Here is a 26,414-nt window from a genome sequence, read left to right on the forward strand (position 1 = left end):
AATAATTTTCCAATAGTTCCTATTTCCTTTTAAAATTTCCTACATTTTTACTTCAGAATACTTCAAATACATTAAATTTAAGATGATATTAAATATACAAATCAAAATAGATTGAAGTCAAGTCATTTGACCGCTTTTTATTATTAGTATTAAGTACATTCACAATGTTTGATTTATTCTCTCATATGAGGATTATTTGAAAAGTATTTGAAATAGGAAAAAGAAAAAATTGAGGCCATGGGAACTAACAGCAGATTGTAACAATTCACATAAATAAATTATATTGAAAAAAGAGTTGTTCTCACATATATCAGCACTTTTAACATGGTACCTAGTTTTAAATAGTGTAAAATAATCAAAATATGCAGGTGACAGTTAAATACCTAAATAAAAAGAGTTCACAGTAATCATATAAAGTTCTTGTTATTTTACATATTTGTGTAACGAAGCTAGAAAGGTTGTTGAATTGGACATTATTCTAATTTATTCTGTGATATTTTCTGTGAACTATGCAAATATTCTGGAACGTTCTTTACCTAGAAATATATTCGAGAGAGGAACTGATAGATGATTTATAAAACAGTCCAAATTTTATGTATAAAACTCCTTTTAATATAATAATATAATAATTAACTTCTAATTTGAAGCAAATAAAGTGTGTTTTTATTAATGAGAGAGTAATAAAATTATGGAGCATTCATAATCCATTGGCGTATCACTTCTTTTAATAGATAATTAAAATATTGTTTGAAGTTATCCCTCGAGTATTTTCGTATTAAATAAAATTTATATAGATATAATGAATATATGTAATACACTGTTGTTCTGTACAGCTTGTAGATTGTTGTAGGGATTTGTTCCGGCTTTACAACCACTCGTCACCTATACCTAGAAGACATCTTATTGTTCTGCTTCCAAAATACATAGACTCCTCCCAAAGGACGATCTTTTTTTGGAGTTCTTTTGTCTCACTTCCCTAGATACTACTACTCCTTCAACATACCCAAGCCTTACAGTTTCATGTCATTTCTGGAAAAGCTGTCTGCTTCCTCATTTCCCGGTGTACCCTGGAGCCCTAGAAACCACTTTAGGTTTACTTTGTTTTTGTTAGATAGTGCTTTTAGAGTTTGTTTACATTTCCACACTAGTTTGGACGTGCACTCGATAGGTTTCAGGACCCTCAAGGCCACTTGGCTATTTGAGAGAATGTATGTGTATTTTTAGTGTTTCTATCAAAACACCCCTGAGCACATTTGTTTATTGCTAGCAACGTTACCTGAAGAATTATGAATGATCCTAGAGGTATGGAGAGTTTGCGTTTTGGTCCGTCTGTGTACCAGACAGATAAATTTAGAGCTTGCTGAAGATGGGCGATTGTTAATTATGACTTTGAATGAGGTATCTTTGTCCATCATGCTTATGCATTTGGCCCATTGGTTTTTCACATCTTTATAGCTTTATTAGCTCTAGAATCCTTAGGTGACCTATCAAATATCCTGGCTTCAGTTTTATAGTCTTGTAAGTAAGTATTTGCTTGTGGGCATCCGCCTAAATTAAATGTCTCTTTTTTTCACTATGAGGTGAAGAGGAGGCAAGTTCAATAGCGCCTCTATGGCTGTGTGGAAGGGCAGGTTTTCATTGCTCCTGTAATATCCTTGAATTTTGTTAAGTCTTTTCTAAGCTGTTGTTTGTTTAGTTTTCGATCACCAAATAAGTGCTACATATGTGTTCATGGGTTTAATGACTGTTTAGTATATCCAGACTATCATTTTAGGCTTTAATCCCTATGTTTTGCCAACAAGCTTGCGACAAGTCCATATAGCAGTGGATTGTTCCAAGTAAGTGTTTTATACAGGTTGACACCTAGATATTTTGCTTTATTGGAAAGTATTAACTTAATTCCATTAAGGATAGGTGTGCTTATTTTTGCCTTCCTTCTCCTAGTAAATGGGACATGATGCTTTACTGGGGTTGATCGAAAATTTGTCTTCATTGCCTCAGTTGTATAGCTTATGGTAATAAAAGACCAATAAAAGCTCTAAAAATTGAATTAGCTTAGTTACATTTATGAAAATTTTAAGAAATATTTAGATTATTCGGTATTAATGTTTAAAATGATCCTACTAAGTTTCAGATTAAAAGGTATGTTTTATTACTCTCTCATTCAATAAATAATTTAATTAAGAATCAATCAAGAAGAAATATATTTACATTGACACGATACCCGAGGGTGGCTTGATATCGAGAAAGACAGCCTGCTGTGCAATATGTAATACATTTTGATGACAAACGTGCACAGCTCTGCTAATTGATTTCTATAAGATCTTGCAATAGTAAATTTATAGTTTGTTATTATTTCTATTGCTTTCAAGTTGAAATTCTAGGAAGAATCTATTTTCCTTTTGGTTTAACAATTAATCATTAACCATATTAGTCAAGATCAGTTGATTGATTTGAGCACTTACATAACTAATATTTTCATCTTATGTGATAAATCTCACCTTCCTTTTGATTTTTTTTCCTTTTACTCTGTCTGAAATTGGTCAAGAATCCCGTAGAAAGTAAGTAGCAGAAGAGAAAAGAACAAGACCTTTGCATAACATCCAACATCATCATATGCAATATTTTAACCTTGCTAGAAACTTATTTATGCCAAGCGGCCTTAATGTAGAAGGAGAGGAAATAAAATTGTTTATGAACAATTGCAACCAAAAAGAAGATTCATTTGGTGAAAGCTGCTACAAAAAATATTTCCAAAGATCATTTGAATCAACTGACTCACAATTTGATACATAAATTTGAGATCATGTTATTTTATTTCAGGATCTTATTTAGAGCACTGAATGCAATAAATTTTATAGGCATGATGTTTGCTTATTGCAAATTTTTGATGGATTCTAAGTAACACGAGAAAATTGCTGTACATGGATTTGGTTAACATAATTAACTTGAAACTGAATAAAACAAACAAAATAATTGGATGCTTATATTTAAAAGTTATAAAAAAAATCTTGAAATATTTATAAGTTCTTAGAAAGTGTCTCCAATTTATGTCAAATATAAACAAATTTTAAATACTGAAAATCAATTATATGAAAAAATATCTTATGTTAATTACAAACATATATATACAACATATGTAATTGACACATTTTAATGATTTGTGAATAGAATATATTCCAATTACATTCATAATATTCTCATAATGGAATTCACATTTTCAGATAATCAGAGAAAGATTCATGCAAATGACAGAGTTTTCAACTCTCAATTCCGGTATGCTGTAAGTATATTTTTTGCTTTTCTTATTGTTAACAATATCAGGATACACTGTACAGAATACTGTTACAATGATACATCAAATTTAAATCTTATTTCCATCAGATTTGTTGGTTTTTTTCACCTTTTTTATCTAGGAAAAATAGAGTCATTGGAATAGTTTCACAGTATTTTAACATCTTTATTGCCATTTTATATCCTCTTCCTGGATGTACCGTTTTTTATTACATCATTATGGTGAGTCACCTAGACAAATACAACTATAGTCTAATAAACTACAAATGAAATTAATCAGATACGTTATTAGTACATCAACACATTCACAATAAAACTCCAGTGGCACAACAAGTGTAGTTGAAAGCATTGGTGTTTTATTTCATAATAACCTCTATATTTGACATTTGACTAATAAAAAATCTTTAAGGGAAAGTTATTATTATTAGTTCCAACATGAATAGTGACTGGCTCCGTAACAGTATCCACTGCTATGCTAAATGTTCAACTTCATTGCACTGAGCTTTATGTCTGAAATTTTTATTGTCACATTGTTGGCCTCACATAAATCTTTAACTGTGACCAAAATTAACCTTGCAAACATGTAGTGGTAGTCATAAAACGTTGATATTGTGTCTCCAACTCACTTCATAGAAAACATATTGAATCTAATTGGCATTAACTTTGGTTTAGTTTTAGAATCATTGTATCTTATTCCCTATTCATTTAGACTTTGTTATATTTCAGCTTGTGACGGTTGTGTCAACCTATACTTTTTTAACATTATGTCCACCATTTACCCTTGTCTCATCCAAATAGTAAATTTTTCTATATTGTTTGAAAAAATCTACTATTTCACTGAGGTTATTTCTTGTCTTTATATCAACACTTTATTAAAAGGCCTTGCAAAAAATTTGCATTCAATAACTTCTAAAATCTTAATGATAATATCTCTCGTAATTTATAACACACCCTAGTAATTGTGACTGGCGCTTGAGGATTTGGATGTTTTTATCTACAGATGACCGCTGACTAATTTCATTTTTAGGTAGTTAGATTTTATATACAGAAATTGGTTGTGATTAATTTTATTCTGTACAAAGTTAATGGGTGCATCACTTGGAGTAGGTGAATTAAATCTTGAAGTATTTGGAGCTTAAAGCTCTCATGGCTACTTGGCTATAGGGAAGGGGTGATGATTTCTTATTTGCGTTATTTTTTATCTAGATTGAACTGGGCACATTTTTCAATTGCATAAATCTCTGCTTGGTGCGGTGTCCAGGTATTAGAGTGTTCTTTGAGCCCTTACACTTCTATTCCAGTTCTGTATGCTTTTTTAGAGCCGTTCGTTTACCATTTGATGGCATTTCTGTCCATTTCTTGTATGATATTTTGATCCCACTTGCTTTCACAGTGTAGTATTAAATAGTGAATTTTTTCTCAACTTTTTTTGTTATTTCATCCTGAGGCGTGTCCCAGGTTTTTGCTTGGTTGTTCCATCTCTGAAAATTCTGAGAGATGTTTTCTATGCCACACTTTCCAGAACTATGTGGAGAGGTGGGGGAGATTAACGATATCTTTTAGTGCAGCTATTGAGCATGATTTCATGACCCCAGTTGCAAATATGCAAGCCAGTCTTTGTACCTTCGAGAGATTGTTCCTTGTGGTATTCAGACTAGCTCTAGTACCCCAAACCATTGCCCTATATGTGATAATTGGTCTCACAATTGCCGTATACATCGATAGTAGGATCTTTGGGTTACAACCCCAATTTCTCCTTGCAAATTTTCTGCTTTCTCCTTTTTCACTGGAGTATTTGGTTGTTTTATGAACAGATCACCGCTTCTAATTCAATTTTTTTTCTGTTATTGTTTTGTTTTTTTTTATTTTTCTGTTAATGTTTTTTCTGTTAGAAATTAATGGGTACATCTGTTGGAGTAATGAATTAAATCTTGAAGTAATTCATTTACTTCATAAGCTTATGTCATGCTTAAAAACACGAACTAACTGATCTGTTGTATTCTATAAATTTCTCAGACCCAAAGCCTTGTTGCCGGTTACTGTGGATTTGATAAGTGATCATTCAAATTAAGTTTAATTCTTTTTAATAAATTTGATTAATATGTCTATTGTTATATTTCAGAGCAACTACATAAAAACCTCGAAGTATTCGTTATTGACGTTCCTGCCGCTGAATTTATTCGAACAGTTTCAACGCTTGGCGAACTTCTATTTTTTGTGCCTTCTCGTGTTACAGTTGATACCAGCGATCAGCAGTCTCACTCCAGTTACCACAGCATTGCCCCTTATCGGCGTACTCGGTCTCACTGCCGTCAAAGATGCTTACGATGACATTGTAAGTACCACATAACAAGTAATTGCAGATCCACAATCTTCTTCGGGAATGGATAGTAAGAAATCCATTTTTAATCTAATTTAACATATTCCACATGTTAATATAAATGTTACGATTTCTCAAAAACCAATTCCAGGATAATGAAAAAATAAACAAATTTCCAACTGTTATTAGTTTAAAAGAAATAAACATCTCAACACTGTGAATTGGAATGAAGGTTAATGTTACTAAAACAAAATTGTGTGAATAATTCTCGGTTAATTACATCAATAAAATTGTCATTGAAAATTTGTTATTGAGGAGATGATATAATACATTTTTTCAAGGTTAACAACGCTACACACCCAACTTGATTTTATCCAAACAAATATGTTAATCTAGTCTGAAGTATACAGAAGTTACCAAAAACATGCCTGTTATTGTTATTAAAATAATTATTTTATTTATAGGTAGTCTCGAAAAATTATTTACTCAATATCTTAGACCCTTTGAATGTTTATGTTTCTAAATCGTCTTGATTTTAGATCTCTTCTGATTCCAAAGGCAGGTGAGATTTTATGGTTTCTATATTTTGATAAAGAGTGAGAGTAGTCGAAACGTCAAATTTTTGTCTGTATTTAAAAATAAAAAAAAACTAATTTTAAATTAGAAGAGACCTAAAATCAAGAAAATTTAAGGACATAAAAATTATTTAAGCCTCAAATTCAAACTCCATACTTGCAGTACTCAAATACTGCAGCCGATGTACATCAACCATCCACTCCTCAGACTCATGTAGAGCATTTGCATTAATTTTTGACTTTTTTTTGTATATTTTAAATTTACAGTTTGTCATTTGTCATATCAAGTATCATATTATTTATGTCACTTGTGTTTTGGGTTGTTAAATATGACAAATGATAAACCAATCAAGAAACTGTTGCAGGAGAAAACTGAAAACCAAAATGCTTCATGGATTTACACAATTTGTATGTACCCATTTCTATAAAAAAATTTTATTAAGGTAAAGAAAATTCGATTTCCAAACACCAAAAAAAAATTAAGAAAACCTACTTAGATACAGACTTATGGAAAACTTCTGCCGAAGAAGAATTTGCAAAAAGAAACATATAGACTTTTGGGGAACTGGTCAGTATCATAAATGATACAAAAAATAAATGTACAACAAAACACTAAAAATAAGAAACCAAAATTATTGGTTCACAAAAGAAAATACAAGAGAAAGACAAACTTTATGTTAGGATGAAAAGAGATGAAAATATATACATAACAGATTTTAAGACAAAAATGCGCTAAATAATCTTCGAAAAACTCTACAAAGACAGTACGCTGAATGAAAGTTTCAAGAAGTAGAAGGAGATCCTCAGAAAACATGGAAGGTCTTAAATGAACTATGCAACTGAACTCCTAAAAAGAGTAGCGACCTTACAAAAATAAAAAAAGGATGGAGGAGAGACAAAGAATAACTTTGAAATTTCTGAGGAGCTTAATAACTATTTTGTGAGCATAGGGCAAACTCTGTCTTCACAGATACGATAAAATGCTAGTAATAACTTCAAAGAAAAAGAAGTTATGGAAAAACTAACACTAGAACCAACAAACCTCCAAGTACAGACAACATAGTAAAAAAATACATTATTCTATTTTTTGACACTGTTGGGCCAAAATTAGTAAATCTAATAAACACAAGTGGAATATACCCAAAGACTTAAAAACAGCAAAAATAGTGCTAATATACAAAAAAGGGGGCCATAATTATGTAAGCAACTATAGACCCATATCACTGCCAAGTATTTTTACCAAAATAATAGAGAAGATAATCAAAATTATGATTGTGAACTTTGTCGAAAAAAAAATTTCATGTTTGATAAAAGGCAATGTAGATTTCAGAAAAAAAGCAGTACCTTAGCAGCGACAGTTGATTTACTACAACATGTATTAAACAAAATAGACAAAACCCAATATGTGGTGATAGTGTTCGTAGAATTGAAAAAGGTTTTTGATACTGTTGATGTTGAGTTATTACTACTACAAAAGCTTTATAAAATGGGGCTAACAGAGGTGTGCTATAACCTTTTCAAGACATACTCAACTGGGAGAAAGCACTATACAGTTGTAAATGGTGAAACCAGTGACACAAAAACTGTAAATACAGGTGTAGCACAAAGTTCTGTACTGTGGCCACTACATTACCTTCTATATGTACATAGCTTAAAATATCTGCGGCTGAAGTCTGATTATATCATGTTTGCTGATGTGAAACTGAAATTGAAGAAAACATTAATAATGATCTTATTCTCTACTATGTTTGGCTGTGTAATAATAAACTTGGTGTGAATATTGAGAAAACAGAGTATACGGCAGGCAATCTATTAAACTGAACAACCTAATACTCAAAAAGTACAGGAATACGGATACCTAGGTCTAGTTATATCTAAAAAATTAATGTGGCATGGACATGTAGATAATGTGATTGAAAAAATCTCCATGCTCCATTTATTGGACTAATAAAAAGGTGTAACCACCAGCTAAATACTAAAACAAGATATTTTTTGTACAATAGCTTTGTCGAGCTCCATCTTCACTATTTAATAGTATGCTGGGGCAGTGCCAGTGTGGACCTTCTAAATAGGCTACAGAAATTGCAAAACTAGTCGATCAAGGTTATATTCTCCAACAACTACTGTACCTCTAGCGATGCTCTGTACAAGAAGCTTCCATTTCTAAAAGTGGGTGAGATAAGAGACTCGGAACAAATGAATCTCATATTTAAAGAGAAAAATAATTTATTAAAAGCAAGGGTTGACCTAAAAATAAATAAAGACAAACATACATATGACGTGAGAAATAAATAAACTGTGCGTAATAACTTTCTACGAACAAAAAAAGGTCGAGACTACTGTATATAGAAGCGTACAAGTATATAATACAGTGCCCAAACATCTACTGGAAGGTTATCAACAGCCTTAACCTTAGGAAATATATAAAAGACGGAGTTTAAAAATGTGTTATAATAATATATACGCGACGTTTTATTGAAGACTTAATTTGTAGATTGTAATTAAGTCGTTTTTACATATTTTCATGTTTGTTATTGTTTTTTAAAATTGTTGTTAACTAAGTTTGTTTTGTTTTAGCAACGCCATATTTCGGACTCGCACGTCAACAATAGAAAATCCAGAGTGGTTAGAAGAGGTCAGTTGGTTAAAGAAAAATGGTCGGCGGTACAAGTTGGAGACATTATAAGAATGGACAATAATCAATTCATAGCAGCCGATGTACTTATTCTAACTTCTAGTGAACCAAATGGTTTATGTTACATTGAAACGTCCGAATTAGATGGGTAATTTATCATACAGTACATTTCAAAGAAAATCATCTATCAATACTGATTTTTATGATTTTTTTGTCTATTTGCAGAGAAACAAATTTGAAATGCAGACAATGTCTATTAGAAACTGCCGAAATGGGACAAGATGACGCTCTGTTAGGTGAATTCGACGGAGAAATATTGTGTGAAATGCCCAATAATTTATTAAATAAATTCGAGGGCGTATTGATATGGAAAGGAAAATCTTATCCTTTGGACAATGACAAAATTATGTTGAGGGGATGCGTTTTAAGGAACACCCAATGGTGCTACGGTGTTGTGATTTTTGCTGGTAAAGACACGAAACTTATGCAGAATAGTGGAAAGAGTAAATTTAAACGCACGAGCATCGACAGGCTACTTAATTTTTTAATTATAGGAGTAAGTATGATTTTTTTCAGACTGATCAAAGGTGTGAAAGTAAAGTGTGTTTAGTATGAACGTGACCAATACCATTTAAAAACTTACTTTACCAGTAGCACAGTCCCGTGCCAATAGGAGTTGAAAATTTTGTTCTAATGAGGAAAATCGATAATTTACAAAAAAAATATTTGTATCCAACAAAGTAACAAAACAACCATTATTTAAAATAATAACATAATAAGATGAATAATTCGGAATCCTATGCCGATTTGAATAAAAATGTTTTTCGGTACCAATAATGCAGCTGTCTAATTACCTTTTTAGTTTGTTAGATTTTAATAATTAACTCCTTCACAAAAAAAATGTTTTATACTTAATAAACGGGTCCAAGGTGAAAATTCACTAGAGAACTTAAATATCACCAGATAATGAGTCACGAAGTGAGTAATTATCTGGATTTAGTTTACAGTATTTGCTTTTTTTATAATTTAACTTTTTTATTTTCCAAGAAATATATCAATAAAATTATTTACTTCATTATGTACGCATGTGTAAATATTGCAACAAATTAGAGCAATGAATAACTTTATGAGAGGTGGAATCAAAACTACACAAATATCATTTTATTCCGTTTTATATATTTCAACAACTGTTTTAAGAAATACACATTTATACTTATTGTCTCTTCTGGAATCAATTACAGCTTGATAGAGATCTTTCTGGAACTGTTGGTGATAGTGATACTGAACACACTGTTTACACAACACTCACAATTACACTGTCAGCTTCTGAAAACGATAATTTGGTGCCTCAGACAGTGTAATTATCAGTGTTTGTGTAAACAGTGTATTCATTTTGATAGAAACTTATTTCCGTATCCCCATAACATTCTAAATAGACTATTATTAGCTCAAAGTAAGGGCTGTTAGCTTGTCATACATTGCTTGAAGTTCGATCCATTCAAGATAATTTTTGGACGATCTTTGTGATATATGTCATCATTTTTGAGGAGAATTGTTCTACAAAGGAATGGAAAAGTATTTTGTGACTCAAATACATCAACAATGTACCTGTCACCATATTTGTGGCCTATTTCAATGATCACCATACTGTTACTGCCCTGATACTATACAAATACATCAATTTCTTATTTCTTAGATGGTAGTTTTCCCTGTCTAAATGATCTTTGAAAAATCTGTGCTGCGTTTAATATAGGTAAATTGTAGGCTTACATCGAATTCTTTAAGTTGCATAGTTATCGTTCCATTGCTTATATATGGTTGATTGCACTGCATAAAATCTTTGTCAAAGAAATTAGATTCAAAAAAATTTTTTCTTAGTGCTTCAAGTCTGAAAAATCAGCTGTGATTTTCATCAGTTATACATCCAGGGCTTTGATTTAGCCTTTGATATCTTCCTGTCTATTAGTACTTTCTTAATTCTGTAGATATCGACGATCGAGTCATCTATACTTGCAATAAGTCTTCTCAAATCAACGCAATAAATGCGGATACTCTTCAGGGACAACATTATTATCCTCCAAGCATTAAATTTGAGTCCTCTTGCTTCAGCTGCTCGCTCGAACTCCTCAACCGCTCCTGAAAGAGCCGAAGTGGTTCGTGCCATGATGCTAACATCGTCCGCATAGACAAGGTGCTGTGCGAGCCTATTGCAAATATTTCCTCTGGGATTCGTTCAGATGCTCCTTGCGGTGCCTTCCGGTGAGAAATTAAACAGTGTTGTTGCTAGTGCGTCTCCCTGACGCAAACCTAAGTTCACAGTAAATCATCTGATGATCATTGAAAAAATCTGTATGAATTCACATCTTTCAGGTTCTAAGTAACACAAAGTTATAATTACAAAATCCGTTTCCTCATAATGCAATAGCTCTTTTTCTTAACATTGTTGATATATCAAAGACATCATTTTATTGATATCCGGGGTAAATGATCACTAAATCATTTCAACTACTTATTGCGGGCTGTGACTATTGCTTGTACTACGTTAATACAAAGACTTTTAATTTTAAATGATCCTTTTTATGTTGCAGATAGTATTTTTTTTATTATCCATGTGCCTTTTCTGTATGGTGGCGTGTGGTATATGGGAGTCGCTCGTCGGCCAGTACTTCCAAACGTACCTGCCATGGGATACGTTGGTGCCTTTGGAACCGTTAGGTGGCGCCACAATTATAGCTCTGTTAGTATTTTTCTCATACGCCATCGTGTTGAATACGGTAGTGCCGATTTCTTTGTACGTTTCCGTCGAAGTCATAAGATTTGTTCAAAGTTTTTTGATAAATTGGGACGATCAAATGTACTACGACAAAACGGGAACCAATGCCAAAGCTAGAACTACGACACTTAACGAAGAATTAGGTAAGGCCTCATCTCGATAAAAATAACTTCCAAAAATATTCTATCTTTAATTTTAATTCAGTTTCAATAACTATTAGTGATAACTGCCCTCTATAAACTAGCATTTTAGTCGTTTTATGTGCATGTAATGGATCGTAGACCTGGGTGTTGAACAACCTTTGAAGCGATTGCTCAACATGTGGGAGCGAAAGATCTTACAACGAATACATGGACCAGTGAGCAAAGCGTGTATCGCTGCCGTACAAACGCCGAGCTATGAAGATCCCAGCCCAGACAGAAGTCGGAGGGCTAGACTCAGATGGCTAGGTCACTTAGAGCGTCTGCCTGAGGAACGGGGGGGTGGCGCAGAAGCTCGAGGGCCGGCAACTGCTTGGGCGACCGCGAAAACGTTGGCTGGATGATGTTAAAGAGGATTTTCGGGAGCCAGATGTGAGGGGGTAGATACGTCGAGCGAGGCCAAGGTTCTTTGAGGGCCGTAGTGCCAGTGGGAGTACTAGTAATAAATCGTTTTAACTCTGAACCTTCGTCAGGCTATTGGATATCTATCTATTTATTAATTAACATCTATTATCATATTTGGTAATCAAAACTAGGTCATCCTACTTTTTAGTAGGACTTATGATTACGCAGCACCCTTGCTAATTGGTAACGTGATGCTTAATATTCATTATTTAAAAGATCATTCGAATATTACACTAGATTAATTTGACATTACTGTGATTCTGTGATCCTCTATGAAAATGAGTTTAGGGTTGGTCTCTTAAATTTTAAATCTTTCATCATTACTCAATCAGTATTGCAGTACCACTGAAATGTGATAAATATATAATAAACCAAAATTAGCTTACAAAGTAATAAATGAAAAAAAAAATCAAAACAAGACAATGCAAATATCGATTGGGGTGACTTTTATAAAATCCTAGCTAAGAAAGATTGCATCAAGAAAACTCTAGCCCTAAAGAAGTAACGAAAATTACATTTGAGAAGTAAAGAAAAAATTGAGAGTTTGCTTTTAGTTTGGATAAATGAACAAGAGATGTAACTAATATGGCCATCATTCAAGAGAAAGCTAGAGAAATTTTTGAGAAATTAAAAGAACATACTCCAGGTTCGTTATCGGAAAGTCTAGAATTTAAAACTACCTTTGGCTAGTTTACAAAGTTTCAGAGAAGATCTGGAATTACATTCGGTCATGCCTGGTCAGTATGATAGTTCAGATAAATAAGAAGTTAAGAGGGTTCGTGTCAAATTTCAGGAATTCAAGAAGGATATGGTCCAAAAAAAAAAACATTCAATTGTGATGAAACTGGTCTGTTTTGGAAGCGCATACCAAACCTTATATTACGAAATATGAGTAATAAACCCATGAAAGGCCAATTGACGTTACGTTTGTTTGAGTTGACTTGGTTAGTGGACTGTATTCATATGTTTGATGCCTTGAATGATATTCCGTTTAATTAATCTTTTTTTTTATCTCAAGTGTTTAGGATACTTTTCCCTGGTTAAATTAGTAAAAAATAGTTACCAGAACAGTAGTTTATGGCAGGTTATAATTACCACTTTTGGAGTCATTGACGAGATGTATAATTGTTATTTTCATGTATACAACTTGTAACTTAAAGTCTCGAAAATTTCTAATTTTATTCATTTTGATTTTTAGGCCAAATAGAATACATTTTCTCCGATAAAACCGGTACGCTTACACAAAATATAATGACGTTTAATAAATGTTCGATAGCAGCTCGATCATATGGAGATGTTATCGATCAAAGGACAGGTGATGTAATCGAAATTACAGACGATACTGAACCTTTAGATTTCTCTTTTAATCCAAACTACGAAACGGAATTTAAATTTTATGATAAGCATCTCTTAGATGCCGTCAGAAGAAAAGACGGAGACGTTTTTAGTTTTTTTAGATTGTTGGCTTTGTGTCATACCGTTATGTCTGAAAATAACGATGGAAAATTGGAATATCAGGTGAGAAAAATAAATCAATGCTTGTGAGAGAATTTTTATATCTAATTGTTTTATCTTGAGTCTAATATGAAAATTCCGTGTTGATTGGTTATTGGAGATATTACTGATATAAAACTAGTATTAATGCAGGGTTGCTTTGGAGTTGGATGTTACGTTCTGTGAAAGAAATGAAGGACTTTAAAGATTTGCCTAATCTCGAAGTCTTTGAAATGTTTGCAAAATTTCTTCTAGTACTTGTACCTTATTTTTAAAACAGTTGGATGATGGTTGTGTTTATTTTTAGGCACAATCTCCTGATGAAGAGGCACTAGTTTCTGCGGCAAGAAATTTTGGTTTCGTCTTCAAAGAAAGGTCTCCTAACAGTATCACCATTGAAGTAATGGGAATAAAAGAAGTTTACGAGTTACTGTGTATTTTAGATTTCAATAATGTTAGAAAACGAATGTCCGTAATCCTAAGGAAAGACGGAAAACTTAAATTGTACTGTAAAGGTGCAGACAGCGTCATCTATGAAAGACTTAAAAATGGCCAAGATGAAATTAAACATAAAACGCAAGAACATCTTAACGTGAGTTTATTTAACTTGGATTCACTTCAAAATTTAGGAAGTTCTCTTTTCAGGAAATTTCAATATAGAATAAAAATAGTTAAATTCTATTGTTGTAACTCATCACTTTCATTCTATACTGTAATTTTACCTGATGATGGGAATTACATTTCCCTAAAGGTTGGAATTTTAATTTTAAGAATTATCATTTCCAATTTTGCTGCAATCCCCAATATTTTAGCTCTTGTTCTAACTAATCAACAAAGACTTCTTGGTATATCACTTTATCCCAAGTCAAAACTTCCTCAAATCAACAGTTATTCAATTGGTAGAAAAACTACAACCTTTCAAAACCTTTGCTTCTTTCAACCATAATTATGGATACGAATACTGACATATGACATGACATTTCAAGACCTCACTCTACATCAACTGTAGGGAAGCAGAAGTCTATAACTTGCTGGTTCCATAAAAACTTTAAGCTTTCTGCTTTGAGCTAATTTCTCTACATTGTTTTAGTAGTTCACCTGTTCAGTAGTTCATCTATTTAGGATTAAGGGACAGGTAAGAGAAAGTAAACGCTTACATTTATACTTTATATGTAGATATTGGGGTATCATGTACACTGCGACCCAAAGGATCTATTGTGTCCCCCTTTCTTATTGTAGAACTGTGGATACTCAGTTTTTACAGTTGATCTGTTAATCCAAGTCGTTTTAGAAAATCCAGAATATGGGATGGCTGTAGCTGCCAGAGATCCTCGTCATACGTCATATGCTCCCAGGTGTGGTTATACTTTATATAGATAATAAACTGAACAGCTGCTTGCTGAGGTGCCCAGAACAATACACGAATATAATTTCTCATTCTAAGTGTTCCATAAATTTGACGGTTCAAAATATGAATTGAATGACCCATAAATGACAAATATAATGATCTTTGTAGAGCAATATGTGGCAATGCTACTGTTGCCAAGAGGCGAATACAAAGGTTTTGACTTACTAGTCACAGTACTGCCGTCGCGATAACATATTTAATAAAGTTGGAAAGATTGTGAATAACTGTTAACGAGACTAGCATTGATCCTAACTCTGCTATATATTAGATTAACGACTACTGATTTATATTTTGAAAAAAGAAAAAGTTTGCCGGTTTTTGCGCACCAAACCAAATTGAACTCTGTGCAACGGCGTATCACGCTCTGGTGAAAGCAGGAGCGTATAACGCTTTTCAAAAGAACCCCTCTAGTGAAAGATTCCAACTATGGTACACTCATTGTTTAATTTGTTTACAGAAATTTGCTGGTGAAGGTCTACGTACCCTCGTATTGGCTTCATGTGATTTAGATGAAGTTTTCTTCAACAATTGGAAACAAAGACATCAAGAAGCGGCAATCTCTTTAGAAGAGAGAGACGAAAAATTGGATGCTCTCTATGAAGAAATCGAAAAAGATTTGGAATTAGTCGGGGTAACTGCAATAGAAGATAAATTACAAGATGGCGTACCCCAAACGATAGCCAATCTCATTTTAGCCGGAATAAAAATATGGGTACTCACAGGTGATAAACAGGGTAGGGTTATTCCTCATTTTTGTTTGTTATAAAAAAAGTGAATTATTTTTTGTAATTACAGAGACTGCTATTAACATCGGTTACTCTTGCCAACTTTTGACAGACGAATTGGTGGATTTATTCATCGTGGACGCATCAAGCTTCGATGAAGTTCAACAGCAGCTACACAAGTTTAAAGAAAATGTTAAAATCGTCCAAACTTTTCAACCACGAAGTCCCAATACCGTTCAAACGAGAAACGGACAATTAAATTCTTGTGAGAATCCCATAGGGGACAATCCAACCACCCTGCGATCAGAGAACAATCCGCCTGCTGTCAGTGTCGTCACATTCAGGTGGGACGATGAGATTTCTTCACAAATCACTGAAAATTCGAGAGCAAGGTAGAGATGACGGGATCGGCAGGTTTTATTTGTACACTCTTCGTCTCCTTTCTTTAATTTCTGTTCTCGTTTTTATAAATAATTACAAGATGTTTATCATTTAGGATATAATTTAAAAACATTTTGTAGGATGTGGAAAAGGCTTTGATACATACCAATGAGTAACTTCTTTGAGTTTTTTCCAATCTACAGTCCCAATTTCATGATTTTAGAAAAGAGAATCAACTAAACGAAAATATCGACAGTAAAAAATTGGGGAGATAAAAAAGATAGTTAACATAACAAAAAATACAATGTTTTATTAACCAAGGCTGAAAGAAATAAGGTAGAAGAAGCGGATTGATTCACCATGCAAAAGGAACTAAGAATGGCACTTTTCTCAGTATGTGGATTTTGGGACTGCAGATCAATAGAGAGTAGACACAAAAATGGCTGCTCAAGTAAACAAAGACCTGAAGTACCCAGAAAGGAATGGAGAAAGGAGATAAATGTGACACATTTCGCGTCACTCTATAGGAGAGGCAAAAGAAAGATCACCAAGGACAGATGGTCCCTTTTTAAAGGTTTAGGGCACATATAATGCACATGAAGAAGTTAGATTTATTACCTTTTTTGTATAGAATTTTGGACTTGTTTTATCTCCAGCCAAAAATTTTCCAACAAAATATGAAATGTTTTTAAATTACTTATATGGAATGAAACATCCCGTTACTATTCAATATTTGGAGATTGTGGTGCTAAATTTTATAATCGTACTAACAAGGGTATCTATTTAGCTAGAGATTTTAGTATAGTTTAGATAGAGTAAAAACCTATTTTTTGTATTATTGTTTTCAAAAAGTTGGTAAACCTTTTATAGACGACAAATGGCCGATTGGTTTCTAGTAGAATTTTTAGATTAGGATGCATGCTCTTTTTAAATCACTTTAACTCACTCTATTTGTCTGTGTTGATATCATTTTGTAATAATATTTAACCAACTTCCAATTGTAGATTGTTTTGGGAGCCCTTTTGACTTTCCAGCCGTTCTGCACCTATATATAACGAGATATTTTGCGCATGATTCTGCATCTCATTGATCTGACTTCAAAATATGTAGACCCCTCTTAAAGGAGGCTATTTTTGTCCCACTTTCCATGAGGTTAGCACTACTTGGTACTTGAGTTTTTTGTTCAAATGGGTGGGAAATTATCAGAGTAGATGTTGTTCTGACTCTATGGCTTGCTCACAGAATTTGCAGTTGTTGTCGTCATCTGCTATGCCTATCGTGCTATTTGTTGGGGCAGTGACCTGTCAGAAGACCGACTACCAGTTTCATGTCGTCTCTGGTCATCACGAGAAGTTCTTCAGACTTCCTAGCTGATATTGTTACGAATCTTTTGGTTTGTCTTGGACCTGGATTGTTTCTCCAATAAAACCCCATCTGATAGTTTTGCCGTCCATTCAGTTCATTGTTGATGTGATATATTATGAGGTGACAGTGAGGCTCTGGTTAAAAAATTGAATCTGCTTCCTTATTGCCTGGTAGTCAAATTAGGGTTACTTTATTTTTATAAGCTACTGCTTTAATAGTTGTTTACATTTCCTATGTTAGCTTAGTCATGCTCAATAGCCTTTAAGGCCGCTTGGCTATTGGAGAGGATGTAAACGTGCTTTCTAGTGAGATTTCCATTCAAAAACTCCTGAGCACATATGTTTGTTGCTAGTACAGACGTCATTTACAAATATGTATTTGATATTCATCAGATATATAAATATCATGACAATTGCATGTATTACACTTACTATGCATGCAAAAGAAAATGTTCAATAATAAATAAATGAATTGATAAGAATTTTCGATATTATAAAAAAGAAACTTCATTAAAAGCAAGTTCTTATCTTTTTAATGTGACACTCCTATACGACTGGAATATTTTTATTTCTAGTTGGTTACATTCCAAGAATTACTTCAAGAAAATGTTTACCTAGAATAATGAAGAATTTTCCCAAGTACTGTGAATTGAGCGGAAATTCCGTAATTTTCCTATTGATGAGTTTGTCAAATTAATGAAATACTATTCTATTTGTCAAATTAATGAAATACTCAAGAAGACATCGTGAGGACTTCTTCTATTTCCTTACCATTGTACACTTTACAATATAGTTATAATTTAAATTTTTTCTCAATTCTCGCGAATTTGGCGCCATTATTCACCAATTTATCTAGGCCTCAAGTTTTAAATAATCGTTCCTTAAAGATCTTTATTAATATATTTTGCTTTCGAATATTTGTGGATGAGATACACACAAAATTTAAAGAATATTTGGAATTATTTCCTGATATACATAAAAAAGGATTTTGCATATTTTCTGGTAAATAGAAGCTTAAATACAAGTATTGTAAGTAGAATTCGATAATACATTTTATAATTTATTCTTGATTTCTAATCAATTTTTCAAATTTAATCAGGAATATATATAAATACGAGACGTATTGAATTAATCATGATAGGGATGTAAAAACTACCAACTTTTTGAAAATACTTAAATAGCACACTAATTAGATAGACACGTGTTTGTTACACATTATCTACCTGCTCTCTAATATGGTCAGCTTATTGTATAAATAATGTATATCTAATGTTTATAACGTCTTAAAAGAATCTTATATATGATAGTGATATTAAAAAGTAAAAATTCTTGTAAGGCATTTGATATTTCTGTTATCGCTGACATTTTTTGGTTTTCTACTTGGGTTCACTATGAAATTTCTGTGGATCATAGGTCTTTTCTTCGGTGTCTCCAACGAATGATTCTATTAGCCCGCCATAAATTAGTTCTGCGTTGTTTATATGCATATGTAAATCATTCAACTCAACACCCGTGTTAGTATAAAGCTGCAACGTATTTATCCTGGCAATGAGAAACCTTTCTGTTTTTAAAATAATGTACAAATTTTCTTATTCCAGTCTCCGATTTTTTATTTGTTCTTGCAGCGGTAGTTTTGGTATTTTCTTGGGCTAGATTGTAGGTTGTTTTATCGAGTCGTTTCGGCTTTACAGCCACTCTGCATCTATACCTAGAAGATATTTTGTACAACTCTACATATCAATATTCTGCTTCTGAAATACGTACACTCCTTACTTTAGCCTTTCACCGAAATGGGCAGGACATTTGCAGACTAGATGCTCTGCTGTTTCTTTTGTAAGACTCCAACTGATTTTTTAGCGATCCATTCAGTTCGTTTTTGATATGACATCTCCTGAGATCACAGTAGCACTGGTCCTAGGTATGGAGTCGTAGCCTCTTTTTAGCAAGGCTGCTGTATGCTTCCTTATTTCTTTATAAGCTAGTGCTTTTAGAGTTTCTTTACATTCCCACACTAGTTTTGACGAGCACTCAATAGCTTTCAGGACCTTTAAGGTCGCTTGGCTATCTGAGATAATGTATATGTACTTTTTAGAGAGGTTTCTATCCAAACACTCATGAACACATTTGTTTATTGCTAGCAACACTACCTGAAAATGGGGTGTGATGCTCCTAGAGGTCCATAAATGCCCAATCCAGCTCCTTGCGCTAGCTTCGAACCGTCTGTATACCAGATTTTTAATGAGCCATGATTAGCGGTTGTTAATTACCACTTCGAATGGGATATCTTTGTCCAACATGTTATCATCTGGTCCATTGGTTTGTCACTGGTCTCTAGCTTTCAACAGCTCTAGAATCCTTAGGCGACCATATAAAAAAAATGACTTAGTATTGAATTAATGCCAACATGAAAAATAAAAAGAACAATTCACATTATTTTACAGCACTGAGCTAGCATATCATAGCGGTATCGAAGAATCAACAACACATGAAGAAACATCTGGAGGTTTTGCAATAGTCATCAATGGTCACTCTTTAGTGCACTGTTTACATCCCCAAATGGAGCGCTTGTTCTTAGAAGTTGTAATGCAATGTAAATCGGTAATATGTTGTAGAGTAACGCCGTTACAGAAGGCTTTGGTAGTAGAATTAGTAAAGAAGAGTAAACAAGCGGTAACATTAGCTATAGGCGATGGCGCCAATGACGTATCGATGATCAAAGGTAAGATTATCCCTTTTTTATATAATCATATTGTCAATATTTTTTTTAGCTGCACATATTGGTGTCGGAATATCAGGACAGGAAGGCATGCAAGCCGTACTAGCTTCGGATTATTCGATAGCACAATTTCGATTTTTAGAAAGGTTGTTATTGGTTCACGGTAGGTGGTCCTATTACAGGATGTGCAGTTTCTTGAGGTATTTTTTCAACAAAAACTTCGCATTCACTCTCTGCCATTTTTGGTACGCATTCTTCTGTGGATTCAGTGCTCAGGTAAGTAACTGTTTGTCCAAAAACTATGGATATTACTAGAAAAAATTGTAATCATGAACTTTATTTACGACAACCTAAAAAAGTTACTTTTGTCTATACTATAGATTAAAGAGACATACTGCTAATAGGGACTATAGGTCAATACAAAAAATAAATTGACACATCTCTCTAGTAACCTGTAGAACAAATACTTTATTTAAATTTCCCACCAGTTTGTTTATTTAAGTTGGAATTTCTGGAACCGTTGGTGAACTTTACACTGAACACACTGTTTACACTACCAGTTATTGTGAGTTTTGGTTAGGTTTGTTTATTTGTATAATCATTCGGTTATCTTGGAGATTTTTGTTACTTTTCCAATGATATTTCATCAAATCATATAAATTTATAAATGGGTTAGTTTGAAGACTTTCTAGATACACACCACTTACTAGGGACTCAATACATTATCTAGATGTAAAAAGAGATCTACAGATGTATTAAGCACTCTCGGAAAAAGTTAACTACATTTTTTCACCTCATAGTGAAGAAAGAGGCATTTAGCGACACCCACAGGCTAATCAAGACTCTAAAATTGAAGCCAAGCAATAAACTAATGTGGTCAGGAGTGTTTCGATAAAAACTTCTCTAAAAAGTACGTTCACATTCTCTCAGATAGTTAAACGGCTTTGAAATCCTGAAAGCTATTGAGTGCTCATTGAAACTAATTTGGGAGTGCAAGCAAAGTCTAAAAGCACTAGCTAACATAAACAAAGTAACCCTAAAGTGGCTACCAGGAAATAAGTAAGCAGGGAACTTTACAAAAAAGGAGGCATGGACTCCATACTTAGGATAAGATCCCTACTGTGGCTCTTATCCTAAACACTTCAAGTTTAGGACATTCCAAAAAATTCATAATCATATCATCTATTGAGTCTAAAGAACTCCTCGTGATTACCAGAAACGACAACAAACTTGTGGTCGGTTTTCTGACAGGTCACTGCCCCGTCAAATATCACCATAAGACGATAGGCATGATAGAAAACGACTACTGCGGATTCTGCGAGCAAGCCAAGGAAGGGGCAGGGCATCTACTCTGGAAATGTCCTGCCCATTTCACTGAAAGACTAAAGTACTTTGAAGGAGTAGTACTAATATCTTGGGAAGTGGGACACAAAAGTCCCAGAAAAATAGCCTCTTTTGGAAGGATCTCTGTATTTTGGAGGCAGAACAATGAAATGTAGAGTATCTTGTCAAGTATAGGTGCAGAGTGGTTGTTAAGTCAAAACGACTTTTGTACCTATCTTGAATATGGGAATGGACTTGCTAGTAAAATATATTATTCCAAAAACTTCACCAGTCACTAAAATTATTGAATGGGTACAAATAATAAAAACAATGTAGTGATTCTATACGTCGATTACCAATTTAAATAAATGTGTACAAGAATTTACAAACAAGTGTACTTGACGCAAGCTATTTCAATACATACATATTTTCTCCTTTTATCTTTTCAGGTGTTGGAGCGTTTTGGCTCTTCTTGTACCCACTGTTTCCAGTCTCTCCTGTATCCTGCTAATATTTTTTGTTCCATTAGGGTTTTTTCTTTCTTATCTTCTATCTCGCTTATTTTGTTTGTTCATTTCCCTCTCAGTCTACCTCTTCTTCTCTTGATAGAATTTTCTACTTCCATCACTTTTTTTGCTTGTTCAATCTGAGGATATGCCCTCGTCAATAAGGGTTTTATCTTTATTTTCAATAGAAATATGAATGGTATTATTTGTGTTGAAATTTAATGTATAATTTATTTTTCAGACAGTTTTTGATCCAATGTATATATCTATCTACAATCTTTTCTATACGTCATTACCGGTTCTTGGAGTTGGGATATTCGATCAAGACGTAAATGATAAGAACAGTGTACTCTATCCGCAATTGTATAAACCCGGTCATTATAATCTGTTCTTTAACAAAAAAGAATTTTTCAGAAGCGCTCTCCAAGGGTGTTTAGTTTCAATGGTGCTTTTCTTCGTTTCTTTTGGTAAGTATAAGAAAGAAACGCAACAATAAAAAATATAATCAAATAAAAAATCATGCCTAAAGTACGTTCTAAAATAACTGGGTGCTTTTAAGTAAAAAGTATGAACCATGAAATAAGCGAAAACAGATGAAATGTAATTGAGTGTAAGTTAAGTTTATCTTGTGCACACCTACCAATTGACGGAAAGTGCTAAGATGGGTTCCTACTGATTTAGTTTTGGTTTTAGGCCCATATACATATTAAAAACATAGGTATACCATTATGGGGTATGATTTTTGATTGGGTGATACTTCAATTCTTTTCTATTGACAAGTATAACTTGTGTTTTATCAAAAATAATCTTATTTGCTAACAATTTCATATTCAACTAGTTTATTAATATCAGCAGCAACTTTCAATGATATTGATCTGAAAAAATTACCATCCGTTGTTACAGCATACATATTCTGAATAGAAAACAACGTATTGCAACGTATTTTTTCAAATTAATTCTTAATCGATATAATTTCAGGTACTTACTATGACGCAGTCGGTAGAGATGGTCATGGGTTATCTGATTACATGCTATTTTGTAGTGTGACTGCAGCTATTTTAGTTATTGTTAATACTGCACAGGTAAGCCTAGTCAAGATATGAAAGTCAGATTTCTATTTTCGCAATTATTTGACAAAAAATGAGACAAAGCTCAATTGAAGAGAGTTTTTGTTCCTAATTTCTACAATTATTTATTTCAGATCGCATTAGATACAATGTACTGGACAGTATTTAACCACATCATGATTTGGGGCTCTCTGGCATTTTATTTTATAGCTGACAATTTTTATAACTATCTATGTCACGGTCCTTATGTCGGATCATTAATTAAGGCGATGTCGGAGTTGAATTTTTGGTTTACAACCGTCCTTGTAGTGATTATCTCTATAATGCCAGTACTAGCGTGGAGATTCTATTTCGTAGATGTATTTCCAACACTATCTGACAGAGTCCGGTTGAAACAGCGAATGGCACAGGTAATATTTAAATATTAAATAAAGTCATTTCTTTATATAGTTAATAAATCTTACAAAAATTAGCAGTTTGTGTGTGTGTGTGTTTGAATTTACCACTGTAGACACTAAAAACAAGTATGCTCTAAATATCAGTTATTGGACCGAAAGCCACAAAAACTTTAAACTCATTAAAGATTTTTCTTTTGACATTTTGAATTTTTTGTGTTCCAGGTAAGATCAAGACAAAGTTTAGATGTACTGAGAACGCCATCTGCGAGACGAGTTAGACGATCTATCCGTTCTGGTTATGCGTTTGCTCATCAAGAAGGTTTCGGACGTTTGATTACTTCCGGTAAAATAATGAGAAAGTTACCAAATCCCGAATTCAATATACCGAATATTATCAATAAATTGAATATGACATCTGCTGGTACCGATCATCATCACCATAAGAATACTTCAAGTGGAAGTGCTGTTGCACCATCTGACGGTAAGTTAGAATAAAATTTCTATTCTTTTATACATAATAGTCCATAGTTAATTGTGGGCGGCCAAGGGGCCGTTGAGCACATAGGCATTCAGATAGGCCTGTCGTACCCCACATGATGTTACCAAAGGTCGATGTCCTTTGAGAAGGTAATCAGGGGCTTTGGCTTCAACTCATTGATGTTATTAGTCAAGCTATGAGGCTTGCTTAAATGTTTAAACAGCGCTCGTGTGAGTGCAAGACACTCACAGATGACATTGTCTGTTTCGTCCTCCTCGATGCACCAACGGCACTCTGGAGCATCCGTGATGCCCATGATGTGGAGGATGGCAGTTTCCGATCACTAGCCTGATTTCGCAACTGTTTAGTTGGGAGCAGTTGTCCATCTATATGAGCCTTCGCTTCTCTCATATCAGACCGTTGAGAAATGCGATAGCAACGCTTTTAGCCACAGCAAGGATGGGTTCTGGGCCTGTCGGTGAGTTTGCCAATCCCAGTCAGGCGAGTGAGTCCGCTTCGTCGTTGCTCAAATGAGCTGGATCTTGCAGCCATCAGTCATCAAAGTCTGTAGAACTCTTGTGCACTCCAGCACTAGTCTAGAGCACACCTTTTCGGCAGCTCTACTGAGCAGATTGGGATTACTGTGTTCCTGTGGCGTCGATTGAATATCGCTGTCTTAAATAATAGTTATGTATATATAAAGATAAATTTATTGGTATTAATTTATTGGGATATTGATATCCAGATTGGTGAATATACCGATTTTTGTAAATTCCTACATTCAATTTTATGATATCAAAACAGATCAAAGATGCTATGGGTCCTTTTCAATTACTCCGTGTTTGCATTGTTGTTTTATTTGTATATGATACATGATATGATGATCTAAATCTAAGTCAGGTTAAATGTGTGGCATTTAAATAAGGTAATTTTGGACACAACAACTTAACGAAACTAAACTTAACGAAAGTTGGGATTTTACTGTAAAAAACAAAATATCAGGAGAGTTCTATATGAAATATCACACTTTTGGATTTTTATATTTAGATTTCGAACGATCTCTACATGAACCTATCATATACATGGACATGCCTATCAATCTCAAACTTTCGTTTTTAAAATTCACCATAATAAATTCACTTATAATTTGGGAAGGCATAAATTTTTTTAATTAGTACTAAGATCAAATCTTTGAGAATTTTGTTTTATTTATTTACAGGAAGTAGCAGCGGAAGTAGAGCACCTATTCAGGATTTAGATACCATCAATCTGTGACAAAAATGCTCTGTTTAGACAAAGTGGATGTTTTTTTTTTGCTACTTAAGATTAAAAGTATTGTTTTTGGTTGTTAAAATGTTAACCTTGATGACGAAAAATGAATGTTTCTTTTAGAATTCTGAATAGGAATTAATCTTGATAAAGATTTTAAGACGTTAATTTTTAGACAGGGTTCCAAGTTGTATAGTGTTAAGAATATTCTTTCCATCATATAACTTCATACTTTTAATCACAAATATTTATAGAACGCAGCTGTATTTGGTATTAATTTGAAATTGACGGAGTTTATTTTTTATATTTTTTTTTGCTTTATTTATTACTGGCACAAAATAAGAATTGAAATGAATAATTTTAATTATATCGAAACATTCAATTTTATGTTCAGAACTGTTTTATTGTTTATAAAAATGCAAGTATTCGAGTTTTTCTGTTATTTTTTTAATACACAGATATTCGCAAGAATGAGTTAATTCGGGAAAACGTTCATTTGCTACTCGTAAGTATTTACTATGTGATTTTTCACCTTAAACTTAGATTATAATATACGTGTACAGTATGAAAACGATTTTAAGTTCTAGATTTTAAATGTTAAGCTTCTACTAGTCAGAAAAGTATGTTTAATGTTATATATAAAATATTTGTTTATTACAAAGTTATTTAAGATTATATGCTTTTTGTTTTTTATTAAGAATAAATTTATTTTTTCTGTATACCGCGTTTTAATTATTGATTAATCCGGACACTCACTGTCCTCACGATACCAACAGACACTGACCAAACATCAAGTGTGTGATTTGCTCAACTAAGGAGGGAAAAAGTATTTGGATTAGAGAAAAGTATTTATTTCAAAAATTTCATACTGAAGACGCTATTAACATCACTATACCAACACTCACCAAATACACTATTTGACGTTTCTGTGACCAGGTTATCATCTTCAAAGTTCACCTTCACCTTCACGCGTGCTTGACAGTGTAATTATGCTATAGTGGTAATGTAAGCAGTGTGCAAATCCTCATTACCTCCTGGCTTTTCATTATGGTTATGATCTACAAGCACTTTAACGTATGTTAA

The 26,414-nt window shown here is 33.3% G+C and overlaps 1 protein-coding gene across 3 annotated transcripts in view; it reads left to right on the top strand.

The window, feature by feature from the left end:
* Nucleotides 1–26,050, top strand: part of LOC130894477 (probable phospholipid-transporting ATPase IM) — a 75,953-nt gene extending 49,903 nt beyond the window's left edge. For all 3 annotated transcript variants that reach the window (XM_057801347.1, XM_057801345.1, XM_057801346.1), the window contains exons 3-18: nt 3,225–3,283; nt 5,417–5,629; nt 8,767–8,972; nt 9,050–9,380; nt 11,413–11,740; nt 13,401–13,720; nt 14,004–14,288; nt 15,562–15,838; nt 15,900–16,173; nt 20,016–20,293; nt 20,343–20,566; nt 22,361–22,586; nt 23,098–23,201; nt 23,321–23,596; nt 23,807–24,065; nt 25,282–26,050. In XM_057801347.1, the coding sequence (XP_057657330.1) occupies nt 3,225–3,283; nt 5,417–5,629; nt 8,767–8,972; nt 9,050–9,380; nt 11,413–11,740; nt 13,401–13,720; nt 14,004–14,288; nt 15,562–15,838; nt 15,900–16,173; nt 20,016–20,293; nt 20,343–20,566; nt 22,361–22,586; nt 23,098–23,201; nt 23,321–23,596; nt 23,807–24,065; nt 25,282–25,337 (3,716 nt within the window). In that variant the 3' untranslated portion in view covers nt 25,338–26,050. The remainder of the gene's footprint in view (nt 1–3,224; nt 3,284–5,416; nt 5,630–8,766; nt 8,973–9,049; nt 9,381–11,412; nt 11,741–13,400; nt 13,721–14,003; nt 14,289–15,561; nt 15,839–15,899; nt 16,174–20,015; nt 20,294–20,342; nt 20,567–22,360; nt 22,587–23,097; nt 23,202–23,320; nt 23,597–23,806; nt 24,066–25,281) is intronic.
* The last annotated feature ends 364 nt before the right edge of the window (nt 26,051–26,414 follow it).

This window comes from Diorhabda carinulata, chromosome 5, assembly GCF_026250575.1.
Source record: "Diorhabda carinulata isolate Delta chromosome 5, icDioCari1.1, whole genome shotgun sequence".
In the NCBI taxonomy this organism is placed as follows: domain Eukaryota; kingdom Metazoa; phylum Arthropoda; class Insecta; order Coleoptera; family Chrysomelidae; genus Diorhabda; species Diorhabda carinulata.